Source organism: Stegostoma tigrinum, chromosome 28 (assembly GCF_030684315.1).
Source record: "Stegostoma tigrinum isolate sSteTig4 chromosome 28, sSteTig4.hap1, whole genome shotgun sequence".
NCBI classification, from domain to species: Eukaryota; Metazoa; Chordata; class Chondrichthyes; order Orectolobiformes; family Stegostomatidae; genus Stegostoma; species Stegostoma tigrinum.
In genome coordinates this window covers 45,497,904-45,518,500 of record NC_081381.1, presented here as the reverse complement: position 1 = coordinate 45,518,500, position 20,597 = coordinate 45,497,904, and the positions used below count along the sequence as shown (strand labels likewise).

At 40.7% G+C, this 20,597-nt stretch overlaps 1 protein-coding gene across 7 annotated transcripts in view; it reads right to left on the bottom strand.

The window, feature by feature from the left end:
* Nucleotides 1–20,597, bottom strand: part of usp48 (ubiquitin specific peptidase 48) — a 135,690-nt gene that overhangs the window by 108,491 nt on the left and 6,602 nt on the right. For all 7 annotated transcript variants that reach the window (XR_007250496.2, XM_048561611.2, XM_048561612.2 and 4 more), the window contains exons 2-5: nt 16,427–16,547; nt 14,939–15,095; nt 12,693–12,820; nt 11,369–11,493 (exon numbers count right to left, since the gene is read on the bottom strand). Coding sequence is in view for 6 of the 7 variants with exons in the window: in XM_048561611.2 (XP_048417568.1) it covers nt 11,369–11,493; nt 12,693–12,820; nt 14,939–15,095; nt 16,427–16,547 (531 nt within the window). In the remaining variant the exon portion in view is untranslated. The remainder of the gene's footprint in view (nt 1–11,368; nt 11,494–12,692; nt 12,821–14,938; nt 15,096–16,426; nt 16,548–20,597) is intronic.

Below are 20,597 nucleotides of genomic sequence, written 5' to 3'. Positions count from 1 at the left end.
CTATTTTCTAACGGTCTGTGTCCATTTGCTCCCTGCCCATCCATGTACCTGTCCAAATAGATCTTAAAAGACACTAATGTGTCTGCGTCCACCGCCTCCACTGGCAATGCGTTCCAGGCACCCACCACCCTCTGTGTAAGGAACTTACCACGCATATCTCCCTTAAACTTTTCTCCTCTCACTTTGAACTCATGACCCCTAGTAATTGAGTCCCCCACTCTGGGAGAAAGCTTTTTGCTATCCAACCTGTCTATACCCCTCATGATTTTGTAGCTCTCAATCAGGTCCCCCCCTCAATCTCCGTCTTTCTAATGAAAATAATCCGAATCTATTCAACCTCTCTTCATAGCTAGCACCCTCCATACCAGGCAACGTCCTGGTGAACCTCCTCTGCACCCTCTCCAGGGCATCCACATCCTTTTGGTGGTGTGGCGGCCAGAACTGTACGCAGTACTCCAAGTGTGGCCGAACCAAAGTCCTGTACAACTGCAACATGACCTGCCAACTCTTGTACTCAATACCCCGCCCAATGAAGGAAAGCATGCCATATGCCTTCTTGACCACCCTATTGACCTGCGTTGTCACCTTAGGGGAACAATGGACCTGAACACCCAGATCTCTCTGTTCATCAATTTTCCCTAGGACTTTTCCATTTACTGTATAGTTCCCCCTTGAATTTGATCTTCCAAAATGCATCACCTCGCATTTGCCTGGATTGAACTCCATCTGCCATTTATCTGCCCAACTCTCCAGTCTATCTATATTCTGCTGTAATTTCTGACAGTCCCCTTCACTATCAGCTACTCCACCAATCTTAGTGTCATCTGCAAACTTGCTGATCAGACCACCTACACCTTTCTCCAGATCGTTTACATATATCACAAACAACAGTGGTCCCAGCACAGATCCCTGTGGAACACCAGTGGTCACAGGTCTCCAATTTGAGAAACTCCCTTCTACTACTACCCTCTGTCTCCTGTTGCCCAGCCAGTTTTTTATCCATCTAGCTAGCACACCCTGGACCCCATGTGACTTCACTTTCTCCATCAGCCTGCCATGGGGAACCTTATCAAATGCCTTACTGAAGTCCATGTATATGACATCTACAGCCTTTCCCTCAATCAACTTTGTCATGTCCTCAAAGAATTCTATTAAGTTGGTAAGACATGACCTTCCCTGTACAAAACCATGTTGCCTATCACTGATAAGCCCATTTTCTTCCAAATGGGAATAGATCCTATCCCTCAGTATCTTCTCCAGTAGCTTCCCTACCACTGATGTCAGCCTCACCGGTTGATAATTACCTGGATTATCCTTGCTGCCCTTTTTAAACAAGGGGACAACATTAGCAAGTCTCCAGTCCTCTGGGACCTCACCCGTGTCTAAGGACACTGCAAAGATATCTGTTAAGGCCCCAGCTATTTCCTCTCTCGCTTCCCTCAGCAACCTGGGATAGATCCCATCCGGACCTGGGGACTTGTCCACCTTAATGTCTTTAGGATACCTAACACTTCCTCCTTCCTTATGTCAACTTGACCTAGACTAAGCAAACATCAAAGGCTGAGGGACTTGGATCTGTCCTCATTGGAGAGAAGGAGGCTAAGAGGGGATTTAATAGAGACATACAAGACGACCAGAGGATTAGATAGGGTGGACAGTGAGTGTCGTTTTCTCAGGATGATGACTTCAGCTTGTACAAGGGGGCATAGCTACAAATTGAGGGGTGAAAGATTTAAGACAGATGTCAGAGGCAGGTTCTTTACTCAGAGAGTGGTAAGGGCGTGGAACGCCCTGCCTGCCAATGTCGTTAACTCAGCCACATTAGGGGCATTAAAACAGTCCTTGGATAAGCATATGGAAAATGATGGGATAGTGTAGGGGGAGGGGCTTAGATTAGTTCACAGTTCGGCGCAACATCGAGGGCCGAAGGGCCTGTTCTGCGCTGTATTGTTCTATGTTCTATGTTCTAAACCCAGAAACATTATCTGGGTGTCTGAATTTTTCAATCTCAGAAGCCAACAAGGGCCCAAATTTAGCATTCAGCTAAAGACGGCACTTCAAATATTGTATGAAGCTTCAGCCTAGCTTTTGTCAGGAAATCTCTAGAATGATGCTTGAACACATGATGCACCAATTCAGAAATAGGAAAATAAGCATTCAACTAAGGCTAACTGCAAAAAAAAAAATCCAAGTGACTGCTACTATTTATGATATTGCTCAACAGGTCTGAAGGACTAAGTTTACAACAACATATATCTCATCAACAGAAAGAAGTGGACAAGTGTAATAGGAAACAATTTAGATTTAGAAGAAGTGATGTAGATTTCCCATGGCATGGCATTTGCTCATTATCTTATTTGTATACCTATCATCTTTCGCTTTCCAGAGGATGAAGTTGCAACAGCACAGTGTATGCCAAAGAACAGGCAGTTGGCCGGCCAACAGCTAGGTGTGATGAAAAGTAATAAAATTGGGAAAAAGGTTTGGAATGATCACTATAACTTATATTAGACTCATGTTCAATATCAACCTTGTATCATTAAAGCTAAATCCTAACCGGACAGAAAATGGGAAGCTCCACCTCAGCTGTTCCTTAAAGACTAAATTCAAGTGCAGGCAAGAGGCTTAACATATAAAAAGACTATTTAATCACTGATAGCTTTTCACTATTAATTAAAATGGAAAGGTCTTTATCGCTAATCAGATAAACAGCAGTATTAGATACTGGGCTTTGCACACAGATCAGTTTATACCAATGAATGCCATGTTTTGTTCATAATTGTACTTAACCTCTGAAACAGAAGTCACAGAGATAAATAACTTAATATCATTAAGGGCATTAAAACAAGAAAAAACATGATTCAGTCCAAATGGGGCCAAGATTTTTGTTTAAATACCACGCTAATGTAGAATTGCTTTTGAGAGTAAAATCAATGTTAAAGATAGATTTTTTTTGAGTTTAACTATCATTTATTTTCTGGTACTGAAAAGTAACTTTCAGAGGTGCAGTCTAATATCTTTAGATCTAACAATTGAACTTAAAATGTACTCTTACATTATCTTCTTTTTCTTTTAATACAATTGTTCTTTCCTCCTCTAAGCTTCTTCTGCACCCCATTTCAAATTAAGTTTACCCAGTTGAACTTTCTGTTCAGTCCTTGCGCTGTTTACTCATCGGTTCTTAAACGTTTCTGGTTTGTACCGATTGAACATGGTGACTTACCACACAAAATATTAAGACAAGTCTAGTTTGCAGCAGCAAATTGGGAGCTATTGTATCTCAATTTGTTTCTCATAAATGATAGTTAAACTCAAAAAATGTTAGCTTTAACATTGATTTATTCTCCCCTCCCCCACCACTGCATCCCAAAGCCTAGCCTAGCTCAACCCCGCCTCTCTAACTTGTTCTGCCTCTCACCTATCCCCTCCTCCCAGCTCAAGCCGGACCTCCATTTCCCACCTACAAACCTCATTCCACCCACTTGACCTGTCCGTCCTCCCCGGACTGACCTATCCCCTCCCCACCTATCTTCTCCTCTATCCATCTTCAGGTCTGTCTTCCCCTCTCTCCCTATTTATTTCAGAACCCTCTCCCCATCCCCCTCTCTGATGAAGGGTCGAGGCCCGAAACGTCAGCTTTTGTGCTCCTGAGATGCTGCTTGGCCTGTGTTCATCCAGCTTCACACTTTGTTATCTTATGCCAGTAATAAGTTACTACATTAAAATGAAAAGTTAGACTTGAAATGTCAAGACTCAGCCTTTGTGACGCTTAGACGTTTTGACCAGACAAATACTTAATGGCAAAGTCGCCATATAGAACATTACAGCACAGTACAGGCCCCTCAGCCCTCGATGTTGTGCCAACCTGTCATACCGATCAAGCCCATCTAACTTACACTATTCCATATACGTCCATATACTTGTCCAATGACGACTTAAATGTACCTAAAGTTGGCGTATCTACTACCGTTTCAGGCAAAGCGTTCCATTTCCTTACTAGTCTGAGTAAAGAAACTACCTCTGACATCTGTCCTATATCTTTCACCCCTCAATTTAAAGCTATACCCCCTCGTGCTCACCGTCACCATCCTAGGAAGAAGGCTCTCCCTATCCAACCCTCTGATTATTTTATATGTTTCAATTAAGTCACCTCTCAACCTTCTTCTCTCTAATGAAGACAGCCTCAAGCCCCTCAGCCTTTCCTCGTTAAGACCTTCCCTCCATACCAGGCAACATCCTAGTAAATCTCCTTTGCACCCTTTCCAAAGCTTCCACATCCTTCTTATAATGCGGTGACCAGAACTGTACGCAATACTCCAAGTGCAGCCGCACCAGAGTTTTGTACAGCTTCACCATAACCTCTTGGTTCCGAAACTTGATCCCTCTATTAATAAAAGCTAAAACACTGTATGCCTTCTTAACAGCCCTGTCAACCTGGGTGGCAACTTTCAAGGATCTGTGTACACGGACACTGGAGATCTCTCTACTCATCTACACTACCAAGAATCTTACCATTAGCCAAGTACTTTGCCTTCTGGTTACTCCTACCAAAGTGCATCACCTCACACTTGTCTGCATTAAACTCCATTTGCCACCTCTCAGCCCAGCTCTGCAGCTTATCTATGTCTCTCTGCAACCTACAGCATCCTTCGCCACTGTCCACAACTCCACCAACCTTAGTGTCGTCTGCAAATTTACCAACCCATCCTTCTACGCCCTCATCCGGGTCATTTATAAAAATGACAAACAGCAGTGGACCCAACACCGACCCTTGCGGTACACCACTAGTAACTGGTCTCCAGGATGAGCATTTCCCATCAACTACCACCCTCTGTCTTCTTTCAGCAAGAAAATTTCTGATCCAAACTGCTATATCTCCCACAATTCCATTCCTCCGCATTTTGTACAATAGCCTATTATGGGGAACCTTATCGAACGCCTTGCTGAAATCCATATACACCACACCCAGTTTACTCTCATCTACCTGTTTGGTGACCTTCTCAAAGAACTCAATAAGGTTGGTGAGGCACGACCTTCCCTTCACAAAACCGTGCTGACTATCCCTAATCAATTTATTCTTTTCTAGATGATTATAAATCCTATCCCTTATAACCTTTTCCAACACCTGAGGTAAGGCTCACTGGTCTATAATTACCAGGGTTGTCTCTACTCCCCTCCTTGAACAGGGGAACCACATTTGCTATCCTCCAGTCATCTGGCACTATTCCTGTAGACAATGACGAGGTAAAGATCAATGCCAAAGGCGCGGCAATCTCCTCCCTGGCTTCCCAGAGGACCCGAGGATAAATCCCATCCGGCCCAGGGGACTTATCTATCTTCATGTTTCATGGATGTAGACAGTGAAATGCCATTTCTCCCCCCAACAGGCACATTAGCTGAAAAATTTAACAACTTCTGGATTGTATGATTTAAACATCAACTGTCTGCACGTTGAATTTGCTCTGTTGTTATTTCTACATAGAAAAAAAAGCACATTGATACCCTTGGGCTGCAGAGTTCCTAGGCAAAATATGAGATGCTGTTCCTGCATTTTCTTTTGGGTGGCGTCACTGTGGCAATGTAGGAGGCCCAGGATGGACACGTCGTCCAAGGAGACAGCGCGAGAGAGAGAGCGCGAGAGCAAGAGCGCGGTTTGCGACTGTGAAGTGTAGTTTGTCGCGAATACAGAGTGCAGGCGTTCCGCAAAAGCAGTCCCCAAGCCGCCGTTTGGTTTCCCCAGTGGAGAGGAGGCCACAATGGGAACAGCGGATATAGTATATGACATTGACATATGTGCAGGTGCACATCTGTTTCGATGTGAGAAATCTTCCTAGGGCCTGGGATTGAGGTGAGGGGGGAGGTGTAGGTGTAGGCAGATATCACTGGAAGCCCACACAAAAAAAATTCCTTCTGAAATTACCTCATTTCCATCAAACCACTCTGAAAAAAATCACTGTCATTTCACTTGACACAGGAGCAGCACTCCAAAAGCTGGTGATTGAAAATAAACCTGTTGGACTATAACCTGGTGACTGAGAGGCTGATTTTGTCCACTGAAAAAGTTCATTAATTATATCAACTGATCATCTGGTATCAACCTAGGAACTGAACTGAATTTAGACACCACAAAAAAAAGGGATATCCTGTAAGGATCTCTTCAGTGCCAAAATTGGAACAGCTGTCCCTCAAAACTAGTCAAGCATCAGCCTGGTTTTAGTATGATTCGGAGACAACGATTTTCAGATGCCCCTCCGTCCCAAGTCTTGGCACACTGGCAGGACAGACCCACTAGGAGTCATGCCACAAGAGTATATGTTTGGCAGTGAGTGCCTTGAGAATCCTCAATGGAATATCAAGGCTTCTAGTCAAGTAAGGGCAAAAATTCCCCTTGCTAATTTCTCCTCCACACTGCACACCACTTGTACAAAGCAGATAGTTAGCACATTGAAGTACTTCAATGCCTGTTACTTCGAATGGCTTGGCAGGACCACTTCTGTCCAAATTCTGAAATGCAAAGTTGCCAGACTCTGCTGGTAGCAAGTAGTGAGAAAGCCAGACAAGGGAAACTGTGATCTCAATTAACTGTCACAGTCATATCCATGATAGTCTAAGGCAAGCCCCTTGGTCCTCGTAAAAAAACAAAGCTTGCCTTTAGATGAAGGACACCACTCAATTTGATGACACCAGTCCAAAGTTCACGGCCAGTGAAACACTGCATATCAGTGCAAAAGACAACTGAAGCATTCAGTTATCTCCAGTAAGAAGCATCGACTTGATGATCCATTTCAACTTTCTGCTAAGGACCCCACTGTCATAGATGCCAATTCTCAGACAACTCAATTCACTCCACTTGACATGATGTCAAGAAACGGGAAAAGCTTACGAACCTTGATAACATCCCAAGTGCAGTGTAAACATACTCCAGAGGCAAATACAACTCTAGTTGAACTGAGATAATGGGAACTGCAGATGCTAGTTGAACTACTGTTTTACATATACAATACTGCCACTTACTCAGGTAAGTCCTGGTCACAAATGCAAGTCAAATCCAATAGGTTAATTGTTATTCTGCCAGTCTTACTGATCAGCAATGTGTTGCTGACTGTGCTATTAAGAGACACTTAACCTGTAATACCGCACCCAGTTTAAATTCCACGAGGATCATTCAGCTCCAAGCCTCAATACTGGCTTCCGCAGGGACATGTAAGAACTGAACGACTGCCCTTGATATCAAAACAGCATTTAAGTACATACAGTATAAAAAACCTTGGTAAAACTAAAATGAATGGGAATCAGGGAACACTTTCCATTGGTTGGAGTCATAATCTGACAGAAGAAAGTTGGTTTGGTTGCAGGAGTTTCTCAGACATTGTACTGCCAGAACCATCTTCAGCAGCCTCACCATGACTTCAGAAGTGAGGATACTTGTTGATGACTGCAGTGCTCAGTTCAGTTCTATTTCTAACTCCTCAGATGCTGAAGTAGTCCTTACCACATGCATGAATACCTGTACAACATTCAGGTTTGAATTAGCCAGTGGAAACTGACTATCAAATCATTCAAGTGCCAGGCAATGACCATCTGCAACAAGTAAGCTTAACCACCACTTAGAACATAGAAAAGTACAGCACAGTACAGGCCCTTCGGCCCACGATGTTGTGCCATGGATTAATCCTAATCCAAAAATAAAATAACCTAACCTACATTCCCCTCAATTCACTGCTGTCCATGTGCATGTCCAGCAGTCACTTAAATGTCACCAATGACTCTGCTTCCACGATTACCACTGGTAAACTATTCCATGCGCTCACAACTCTCTGGGTGAAGAACCTCCCTCTGACGTCTCCTCTATACCTTCCTCCTAACACCTTAAAACTATGACGCCTCGTGGCAGTCAATCCTGCCCTGGGGAAAGTCTCTGGCTATCGACTCTATCCATGCCTCTCGTTACCTTGTACACCTCCATCAGGCCACCTCTCTTTCTCCTTCTCTCCAGAGAAAAAAGTCCAAGCTCAGTCAACCTCTCCTCATAAGACAAGCCCTCCAGTCCAGGCAGCATCCTGGTAAACCTCCTTTGCACCCTCTCCAAAGCCTCCACATCTTTCCTATAATAGGGCGACCAGAACTGGACACAACATTCCAAGTGTGGTCTCACCAGGGTTTTGTAGAGCTGCAGCATAACCTCGCGGCTCTTAAACTCGATCCCCCTGTTAATGAAAGCCAAAACACCATATGCTTTCCTAACAACCTTATCCACCTGGGTGGCAACTTTGAGGGAGCTATGCACTTGAACACCAAGATCCCGCTCTTCGTCCACACTGCCGAGAATCCCCCCTTTAATCCTATATTCAGCATTTAAGTTCAACCTTCCAAAATGCATCACTTCACATTTATCCAGGTTGAACTTCATCTGCCATTTCTCAGCCCAGCTCTGCATTCTATCAATATTTCGCTGAAGCCTGCAATAGCCCTCGATACTATCAACGGCACCTCCAACCTTTGTGTCATCAGCAAATATACTAACCCATCCCTCAACCAAGTCATTTATAAAAACTACTAAGAGCAGAGGCCCAAGAACAGAGCCCTGCGGGACACCACTCAGCACTGACATCCAGACAGAATACTTACCATCTACAGCCACACTCTGCCTCCCGTCAGCCAACCAATTCTGAATCCAGACAGCCAAATCACCCTGTATCCCATACCTCCTGACTTTATAAATGAGCCTGCTGTGGGGAACCTTATCAAATGCCTTGCCAATGACGACATCATTCCGAATCATGGGCCATCAACATCCTGGGCATTATTTACAGAAACATAAGTGAACAGACACGCAAGTAAATACTGGAACTATAAGAACAGGTCAGAAAAGCAACTAACTTATGGACCAACAAACGCAAACTACTCAAGCAGCAAGCACTTATGCTGATCAATTATCGGCTCCTTCTTATATCAAAGTCATTTTATCCCCATTGTAGAATTTCAGTGTCTGTACTTAATGGCATCGGTGATATCTTTATGCCAAAATATAGGATCTCAAAACCAAGCTCACGTAATAGAGGTGGGATATCCCAGCAGAGACACAAAAGATGACCTCTCATCCCATCTTCATCCCTGACCAGGACTGTTATCATCTTGAATGAAATCACGCTTTCTTTCAATACAACATCTGAACTACAACATTTGTTTAACTAAACCCCTCTGCTAGGCCATTTGAATGAAGATGGATTTGAATCTTGACTGCAAACTTCAATAAAGACTCCCCATTGTTCCAAAATAATGTTATTTTTTGGCTGTGTTAATGTGACAACATGTGAGGTCATTCACTCTGAAGCCAAGAGAGATTGATTGCACCATTATCTAAATTGTAAGAAACTGGGATCTGTCAAGTCATTTTTGGCTCCATATATAAAAAAAATACAAAAGATGGTGAACAGCCACAAAGAAAACATTAAACGTTAATAGAATGTTCACCTTTATCTCAAGGCAAGTGGATACAGAGGGGTAAAAGCTCCAGTGAGACTGCTGCAGACTCTGGTGTAATAGCTCAGTACAGAATACCATATCTTTGGGAGGGTATTTTGGCTCTGCAATACTGCAGTGCAGATTCACTTGAACGATATGCAGTTAGAAAGATTAAATGATAGAGACACAGCTTGTAACACCTTCAATACAATATATTACAGGATCCGTCAGCCAAAGCTTTCAAAAAAGTGATTTAAGAACTTGATAGGATGGATATCTGCATGTATTTTCTGATTGTGGAGTCCACAACAATGGGACATAGCCATAAAATTACAGCCAGAGACATTCAGGAAGCACCTCTTCATCCAAAGAGAAATGATAACCTAGAACACATTCAAAAGTTGCATTGTGACTGCAACGAGATCAACAGAACATTCACAATTATTACATAGCTGGATTTTTGCAAAGTTATTAAGGAGATGAAGCAAAGGTGGGTAAATGTTATTGAGGCATGGGTTATTTCACTAAATGGCAGAACTGGTTCAAAGGACTGATCAGCCAGTTTGAGGGAAATCTAAAAGCAGGAGGCATAGTTTCAGAAGAAGGAGCCACTTCTTTAAAATAGAACTTGAAAGGAATCGCTGAGTGAACCATTGAAATTTTCTAACCCAGAGAGGTATGAAAATTGAATCATTGATTTTTGTTCCATCCTGAGAGATAGATTCTGAATATAGGTAGCAATAGGGTTAAGCAGAACAAGCAGGAAATACGTGGAGGCCACATCAAATCAGTGATGATCTTATTGAATGGCAGAACAAGTACAGTCTGAAAGATCTACTTCTGCTGAAAATTTGGGGTTTTGATGATAAATACATATTTTGGATATGATCCTTACAAGAGATTGTCATAGTTCAGTCATCTAGAATCCATGGCCTTGTTTCACCACTTATATTTGAAAATGTTTTCTTGGTAGTATGACACTGCATTTCATGCTCTCAATAGCACTGTATCAGAGTATATTTCTGCATTTCAGCAGAGATAGCAGTGGAGGAGTAAATGTTCTGGATAGATAGTATGAACCGCAGATGCTGGAGTAGAATAACACATTATGGAGCCGGAAGAACACAGCTGACCTGGCAGCAGGGGGGCAGGAACGTTGTCGGGTCAGGGCCACTGGTCAGAAGTACGTGTGCGTGTGCGCGTGGCTCCAAAATAAACAGAGACAGGAGGGGATGAGACTGGGGAAGGTAGGTGGGATGGTGATAGACAGGTGGTCAGTGCGATGCAAGGAAGACCCGTAAACTGGAGGAGCAACACCTCATATCCGACCTTGGGAGGCTGCAGCCCAATGCCCTAAACATTGGATTCACCAGTTTTAAAATCTCCCCACCCCGGCTTCATCCCAAGCCCAACCTTCCCTCTCATCCATGCCTCCTTGACCTGATACAACCTGTACATCTTCTCTCCTACTTATCCACCCCTCCCACCTCATTGACCAATCCCCACCACTCCCTACCTGCACTCACCGATCACCATCCTACCTACCTTGCAAGCCCCATCCCCAAGCCTCCACTTGGTTTCCCCAATGTAGAAGAGGCCACACTGGGTGCAATGGATACAATATACCACATTGGCAGATGTGCAGATGAACATCTGCTTGATATGGAAGGTCATCTTGGGGCCTGGGATGGGGGTGAGGGAGGTGGTGTGGGGGGCAAGTGTAGCACTTCCTGTGGTTGCAGGGGAAGGTGTCATCTCCAACAAAATCAGGACACAGGTTATTAGTTTGTTATTTTCATTTCACACAATTTTTATTTCCTGTTATCTCGCTGAATCTAAAAAACATTATTGGAAAAGTTCTGCAGCACAAACAAAGTTCAGCAATAGATTCCAGTGTACTTACACTGTGACATAGGCGTACTGTCCACAGAACTGCTGCTGGATAATATTCTGTACATCTGGATTGTTCTGTTTTGATAGGGTGTCCTCTAATAGTGACATAAAAAGCTTGGAGAATTCTTGAGCATCCTGTCATTCCAAGAGCAAAAGTTTAAAATATTTAGCAGGTAACATAAAAATAGCAACTCTAACCACCTGAAAAAGACATTTAAGTAAACTGTTACAAAATATGTTATAAAACAGAAAAAACCTTTTTTTAAAGAAAAGGTCATTTCTGTCAAGTGCAAATTCAATCATATAATCTTCAAAATCCTAACAACCAATTTAATAAAATGGTGATCAACTGGACATCCACATTTACAGCTTGAGGTTAAGCACTCAGAAGCAAAGCGGATCCTTCACTGTAAACAATCTGTGTGAATATATCTTCTACTCTCACATGCTATAATATTTGGTCTTTCCTGGCAAGTGCATAATATTTGCATAAAGGGACTAAAAAGGCTTATACAGTTCTTGAAAATCTAGCACTAAAAATGGCACGTGGAACCCCAGTTAATAGCATTAGACATGCTACTTCCGCAGACTACAATTTAGACATTTTACCTTCAAAGAGCTACATTATATGTTAATAGTACTTGATTTTCAGTGCCTGCCGTATTTTGCTTTGGTAGAATATATTTTAATGAATGCTCATTGATGCTGATGCAATTGTCTGATTACTGGCTACTTTTACTGTACTTTTGCCAGAATATCATCCACATTTACATTTTCCAATCCTAGATATAACGTTTTCAAAATAATCCTTTTCATCTTAATCACCTCCTCTGCCCTTACCTCCCACTGATATCTTCTGCCTTTAGCTATGTACATTGCCACTAGACAAAAGCACTCATTATTCCAAGCATTTTTCCTGACCATTACTTTACAGATCAAATAGCACTCTTCCCCCAATCCCTTGGTGATTTTTCATCTTAAAACAGATTTGATGAAGAATCTTCACAAATTGTCAGTTATCTTGTATTTGCATATTTCTGGCAATTGAGTGCTTACTTTTGATTGAATTAATGACCATTATTGGATTATTCAGTGTAACAATTATATTATTCACGACATACAAGTCAAAGCCACAATCCGAGCACGAAGCATCCTCTAACTTGGTATTTATTGCATAATAAGTTATAATCCTGACCACAAATCAACAGATGTTGCTTAAAGTGGATCAACATTAGTTAAAAAAAGTGTTTATTTTTAAATTACAAGTCACAGGAAGCCTAATACATGTATAATATTCCTTAGCAAACTAGTTCCAACCATTCACATCCATTTACCTGCTGTTGCCCTGTATCCAGGCCAAGTGCTTTTACAAAACCAGAAGGATCAATATATCGTCTATTGCTACTTTGCAACAAGGCAAACAAGTACTGAAGGTGCTCACAGATGGACTGTGGTTCAAATTCTGAAATGGAAAACACAATATTAGTGGCTGAACATTACTGTATTAAATCCTGGTCTTTCCTCTAGAACACCACATCTTCATTCAATATAGCCTATAGGACAGCTCTAAAGTGATTGTTTCTTATAAAGAAGTATATAAATGGTTAACTCTTATTGTTAGAAGATATTTGTACTAAGTTGACAGGATTTCTATTGATCATACTGTCTCTACATTCCAGTGTACGGAACACAGAACATTTTACTCCACCTCAACACCATGATACACTGCAGCTATATTGAAATAGAGCCAAGACTAACAGTACACTGTACTTTTATATAGTTTACCAATCAGCTATGTAAACTGGTCAGCTCAGCCTTTTAGCAGAGTTGTCGACTGGCATTTTAAGGCTCGTAGTTCTAATAGTTTAAGGGATGTCCATCTTATGATTTAATGATCCATCAAAGTGCCTTTCAAAACTTGCTGTTATAACCCTATTGCACTGTACCTACAAAGTGCAAGTCCACATTTCTTCTCTTAAAAAGAGCAATCCCATCACACAAGAAGCGGGCTTCACTTTTCAAGTAGGACAAATAAGTAAATTGATTTTTTTTAAAAATAAACAAACTCTCATTGTATTGAGACTATGACACAACTAGTATTCACCCATGTGTAAACCAAAAATATTGCAATATACAAGTTCACTTTTATCCTCTATGACATGATCACAAGGAAATGGGGAGTGTATGTTTTATTTTTAAAAAGTGAAAGTATATTTCCATTTCATAAATGTGCACACTAATTTGAATATGCCAGAACATCAAGTATTAAGTGCCCAGCATTACCCTCAAAAGCAACAAGAATTAATATTCATACTTAAACAGTAGGACTTGAAAAGGTTTTTTTCTAAATTTAAGATATCTTCAATATACCAATTTGTAGCCCACCTAAGAATGATTCACTCTAGGGTGACGCAACAAGAGGGTTTCCAGGCTGTAATGTAACAGGTATCTTTTGTAAAATTATATTTTTAAATGATTCTCAAGCCTTGTGACTAGCTGGTGATTGGAGAAAACTTATAAGACATTGGAATCAATTAACTGGGTGTGTCTTAATGTCAATAGACAGCTTTTATAGCGAAGTCAGCTAAACACAGAAGGGAGAATGGAATAGAAGGTACGCAGATACAGTTGGATGAAGTAGGATGCAAGAAGGCTCATGTTCAGTCACTGGCAATGCAAATCAGATCAAATGTTACAGCACAGAAAGGGGCAATGGGCAACTGAAATGAAATGAATATAAGAGAATTCTTATTTGTAAAAAAAGTAGAAAAGAAAGGAGTTTGAAGATCACTACTAAGCATTCAATGCAAGAATTTAGAAGTCAATTGTCAAATTGCATTTACGTATGTGCAGCAAAAGGGATTTAACAAAAAACAAACCCAGCAGATCTCAAAGTTTGGCCAGAAATAATTTACGCATTGTTGTGAAGCAAATTTTCATAAGTGGAATGACCATTTGGAAAGAATTCAATGGAGGATCAACTAAGGTTTCACTTCTTAAAAATCACTTCTAACCCTATTCTTCGCAGCTAAAAAAAACAAATTTCAAAACTTCATGGTTTTAATATTAACAGAATTTGAACATTTACACTTAATGCCTGGTTCAATAACTAGAAGGAAATCAAAAGGGAGTAAATTGAAGATACATGTCCTGGCCAATAAATACATTCTCAAAACCAACACTCACTGTGATAGTTACCACCTTCATTCAGAAGAATACAAGATTCCCTAAACAATAAATTGTGAAAAAAGGGAACATCAACCCACGATAGCTAAACCAGTTCTTGTAGCTGTTATCATTTAATACAGGTTTTCACTCTGGCTTCTATGAAGTGCAGTAGAACCTCAACATACTTGGACTTTTTCATCAGCTTTTTTAAAAATCTTTCAATGGGAATTACCAAAGAGAATCCATTCATATCCTATGGTGTTAAACAGAATTAATAATTGTGTTCAGAATCACCCAGGCCATGCCCACGTCTAATAAAAGATAAATATTAGAAACTACTCCATGGCAGTATAATCAAAGACAATTCAGTTTTCCTCAGTTTCCATAAGGCTAATTCACTGCCAGTACTTGCCTGCATCATCCTCAATCACTTCTCCAGTCACCACCTCCTTTCGAGGACTATGGCAAAGATACAGTGCTTGTCGCAACTCGAGGTTGTGAAACCAAACCTGGAGCAAGGTGTTGACGTAACAAGTAGCTCCAAGATTAGTTAATCCTACAAAGGTATTCTTCAAAACACAAAACAGAAAAACAACTTGAATTATGAGAAAAAATATTTTATAACAGTGAGGATTCAGGGTTTATAAAATTCCCCAAGTACAGAGATGGTAGAACATAAAGTGATCAAGACAGGGTAAATATATAAAAAGAGCCTAGTTCACAGGATTCACTCCAAAATGGAGGAAATGCAGGGCTGAAAGTGAAAGCATTTATTCACAACTTTGTCCAAAGTTCTATTTCAAATAGTTGGGCATATGATTTCAAGATTAAATTTTCTCTCATTATATGTTTGTACATTATTCTTTTCATGCATGTATTTGCAAAGTGTATTTGGTATGTGTAAAATACTATTGGTACAACCATGAGTAGCTAGCAATTTTTCACCAAACACTGACAACTTCTTGTTGTCAAGCAGAAATGTTAAAAACAATCTATTTCACTTTAGTACGAACACGCAAATTGCACACTGTGAAAAGCATCATTCCCTTCACAACCTATAATCTTGAGCAAGTGTCATACTAAATCTCTCCTCCCCAAAGCCTTGTGACCTTATAAAACTCTAATGCACATCTACAAACGTATTACAAATGATTCAGACCAGCTGACAGAGTTTCCGTGAGGTTATACAATTCAGTTCACCCAGAAATCATCTAAACCAGCATGAAAAGGTGGAAGAATTTCAAATGCAACTAGCATGAAGAAGAAAATTGAGTGTGAACTTCAGCGTTGCTTTCAAACATGTACTGCACTAGAAGCTGCCCTTGTCACTAAATCAGTCATGGCCCTAAACTGAATGAACTGCCATGGTGAGTTTCTACTATTTCCAGCCACTTACAAGCCTAAGGAAACTTTTTTAATTAAGTTTTTGTTATGCAAGGGTCATCTTTATGAAACCTCATTTACAAAGGAATGGTGTTTGCAGCAATATGACTGGCAAACGGTTCAGTACATTTTTCTTAGTCCTTTTCAATTATTTAGAATTGGATTAAATCACAGAAGCAGATCTGCTCAGACCCAATCAAGCACATTTTAAAATACTTCTTTTGTAATAAACTAATATTTCTGGCATATTAATAAACTGGACTAGGTAACCATTTAAATGGGTCAAGGAATTAAAATTTGAATTAAGGAAAAAATATTCTGCTGTCAGAAAACTGTACTGATCCATGGAAGATTTAAACAGCTGATTACACAACTAAGTTGGCAGAGAAGTTTCTACCAATTATCAATTCATAAAATCAGTACAATTCTTAGTGCACTTTATGCCCAGATAGTAGATTTCCCCAGAAACTCTACATCTTGGAATAAACCATTGCCAGAGCACATCATACTTACATACCTTGCACCTCCTTTCAGAGTTTGGATCATCAATGTTGTGGAAGCTATTTTCATCAATTTCTCCCAGCCACACATGTTCACCAAGACCCACTAAGCAGTTTGGGTTTCCTCTACAGTTGCGTCTAGATTGTGGGAGGGGAAAGTAAACAATAGTGAAACCTTGAACGAATCTTGCTGAAAGCTACTGCAAGCACTTGTGAGCAAGAAACTCTGGCAATATGTAGCAACCCAATTATCTAACCTTACTTTAGCTCATGATTTATTTTATTATTCAATAAAAAAGTCTTCAATCATTGTGTTCTCTTCGATTGTCTCTATTTGATTATAATTTTTGTTGGGTGAATTATGGTAACCAAAATAGAGAAGCATCTTGTTTTTTTTAAAACCCTGTTCATGTGGGATGTGGGCATTGCTGGCTTAGTCAGCATTTCTTACCCATCTCTCACAGTGTCCTTGAGAAGGTGGTGGTGAGCTGCCTTCTTGAACCACTGCAGTCTAACCCTCAAGGCCATTAAAAGGAGGGAATTCTAGGATTTCGACCCAGCGACAGTAAAAAGGAATGGCGATATATTTCCAAGTCAGAACGGTGAGTGGTTTGGAGGAGAACTTGGAGGTAGTGGTGTTCCCATAAGTCTGCTGTCCTTGTCGTCCTAGATGTAAATGGTCATGTGTTTGGAAGATGCCATCTGAGGATCTTTGGTGTCTTTGTGTGCTCATCTTGACGATCCTACACACTGCTGCTACAGAGGGAGTGGGTGCTTGTGAATGTAGTATCAATCAAGCGGGCTGCTTTGTACTGGCCGATATCAAGCTTCAAGTGTCATTGGGACTGCACTCATCCAGGCAAGCGGGGGAGTATTCCATCATATCTGACTTGTGCCCTGTAGATGATGGGCAGGCTTTGAGGAGTCAGGAGAGGAGTTACTCGCCGCAGTATTCCTAGCCAGTGTTTATGTGGTGAGTCCAGTTGAGTTTCTGGTCAATGATAACTCCCAGGAAGTTGACAGTGGGGGAATTCAGTAATGGTAACACCATTGAATGTCAAGGGATGATAGTTAGATTGCTTCCTATTGGCGATGGTCATAGCCTGGCATTTGTGTGGCATGAATGTCACTTGTCAGCCCAAGCCTGGATATTGTCCTGATCTCGTTGCATTTGAACATGGACTGCTGAGTCATTATGAATGGTGCTGAACGTTGTTTGCTGATGATTACACATCCCCACTTCCAACCTTATGATAGAGGGAAGGTCATCGATGAAGCAGCTGAAGATGGTTGGCCTAGGGTACTACCATGGAGGAATTTAAGGTACATCAGAGAAAGAATGCAAGAGAGGCGGCAAAACAGCTGATTTTCACTGATAGTGATCAGGTCAGAAGATGTACATTGGAAACAGTGAAAACATCAGGCCCCTTCACCCCAGAGTTTGATTCTGCCAGTACTCATCTCCATTTTCACAACACATAGGTAGAACATCAGACAGCTTCTGATTTTCATAGAACCAAAGCTAAGTAGTCTACAGGGGAATTCTAATTCCTATCAGTTAACTTCATGATTGACAAATTAAATCACAGTTTATTCTATCCCCCAATTTTCATGCATTGCTGCATGTAATTTGATTGCACTCAAGTAGGCCCGTTCAAAAGCTTAACAAAAGTTCACATCAGCTTTTCACTGTCCTCCACTTCATCCTATAACCATAAGTGTTTAGCTCTTCGCCTTGTGTTTATCTACCTGCCACACTCTAAATCTATGCTATTGTATAGTACTTACTTGTGTGGCACTCCATAGTGTCACTGAGTGAAGACTTCCTTGTTTTTAAAAAAACTGAAATTCCTTATCGAAGTCTTTAACAACTAACATTTATGGCCCTTGGTTTTACATTCTCCTACAAGTGAAAACATCACTATGACCATCCTTTGAATTTTTTTATATTTTAAAGATCTCCATTAACCACCATTTAGACCATTTCAGTCTTTTCTGATAGTTGTATGCTGTCAAGTTTTGCTATCACTTTTGTAAATATGTTATGCATTTTCTCTAGTGCTCTATAGTCCTCACATAAGTGTGAGGGCAAAAGGGCATGGTGCTCCAAGTGTGGTCTAAGCAAGGCTCAACATAATTGACAGAATTTCTAATCTTTTGAATTCCATTCTACCAGATGCTGCTGCATTTCCATGGTGCAACTAAACTGCATTTCTCACATTAATGCTTTGTGCCTATCCTGAGAGTTTGGTTCTGTTTTTGTGTATCTGGAATAGAGAAACTTGTTTCACTGTGCTGACTTAAATAAACCCTAAACTGGTGTTAAATCACAAACTATGTTTTAAAAAAGGTCAAAATTATTCACATATTAATAGGCAAGAAATACAAACGTAACTATTATTTTATCAACGTTAACTCAAAGGTTTCACAGCATGTTATCTAATTTTTAAGCTTAAAACAATATGAAGAGAAGGATAAAATAAATTTTTAAAAAATCAACAAGTAATTGCAATACCAGGTTGCTGAGTATCTCACATAACATTAAATGATGTCTATTATAAAAAATGTGGCCTCATACATCCAGAGTTCCAGAAAGACGCACAAGGCACTGGATGGAGCAACCTGACCTGAAGACTACAAAGTGGGTTTGGTGCTTTTGTTGGACATACAAACAGAAAGAAAAAGGAGAAGTAAGCCACAAGCTGTAAGAAAGATCAGATTAAAATTTGGCATACGGATGATAGTATATGGAAGCGGTGCAGGTTAGATAGACCTTAGGTTTAGGGTCTAAGTTCAGCACAATATCGTGGGCCGAAGGGCCTGTACTGTGCTGTTCTATGTTCTATGTTCTAAATGTCTACTTTGGTAGGAGGAGGAGTGAGAGATAATGAGAACAGATGCAGTTTGTAAATGAGGATAAATCATTATGCAAATCTAGTTCCATTTGAATTGGCTGAGATTCAGAACGACTCTGCTATAGGACTTATTTCTAATAGACATTTGGTGAAGCAACATAAGCGATTGCTCCCTTTTCTATCTAACAAGATTTGCATTAAAGGGAACCCCAGGTTCCAGCAGGGCTGTCTGGAGGAAAAGAAGTGCTTAGATTGTAGCAACATAACAGCTCATTGAGCTTTGATATCAAATTTATAAACAAAAACTGTGGGGGTGGATGGAGGTAGATAGGTGGAGGGACAGGGGATGTTGAGGAAGCAGTAAGGCTGCAGAAAGACTTGGACAAGCTAGAAAAATACACAGTGGCAGAATAAATACAATTTTGTTAAGTGTGAGGTTATGCACTTTGATTGGTTTAGAAGATAGGAAGAATGGAAGCACAACCTGAAATCTGAAGCAGAGGGGGAGTTGGGCACTAGTTCAGGATTTTCTTAAGGTTAACATACAGGTTCAGTTGTCAGTTAGGAAGGCAAATGCAATATTAGCATACATTTAAAAAGAGGATTTGCATTCAAGAGCAGGGTTGTACTGCTGAGGCTGTATAGGTCTCTAGTCAGACTGCACTTGAAATATTGTGCGCACTTATGGGCCCCACACCCAAGGAAGAGAATGTGCTGGTATGGGAGAAGATCCAGGAGGAGTTTTATAAAAATGATCCTGGAGATAAAGAGCTTTTATGAGGACTCTAGGTCGGTACACTGATTTTAGAAGGATGAGGGGGAATCTTGTTGTAACTTACGAAATACTGAGAGAGGCCTGGATGGGGAGAAGATGTTCTCACCAGTAGGTGAGACTAACACCTGAGGGAACCTAAATTTTTAAAACACAGAAAAGGGGCTCTATTTATACGGGAGTCATATTTTCAAGGGGTTGAAATATTTACCAGTTCTCCAGAACAGTCAATAATGACACGTTCTCAGTGTTGCTGACCATGGTCCTGAATTCAACAGGGATTGTGTCCCCCATGCTATTTCACAGCATAAATAAGAGCCATTGTGAAAAAGGCAAAAAACACATTGCTCCCAAATCTAGCACATGGTATCTGAAAATCTAAGGATTTCTGGGTCAAAAGTCAGGAGTAGACTTTTCCACAAGTCATAAGGTTTCTATTCTGGATCTTAGATTTGGCACTTATGGTTTCAGAATCAACCTTCCTCACTTAATCATCTTCCTTTCCATCCAGCAGTGGAATATTTCTAACAATTTGTACATTAAGAGCACCTCACAATTTGA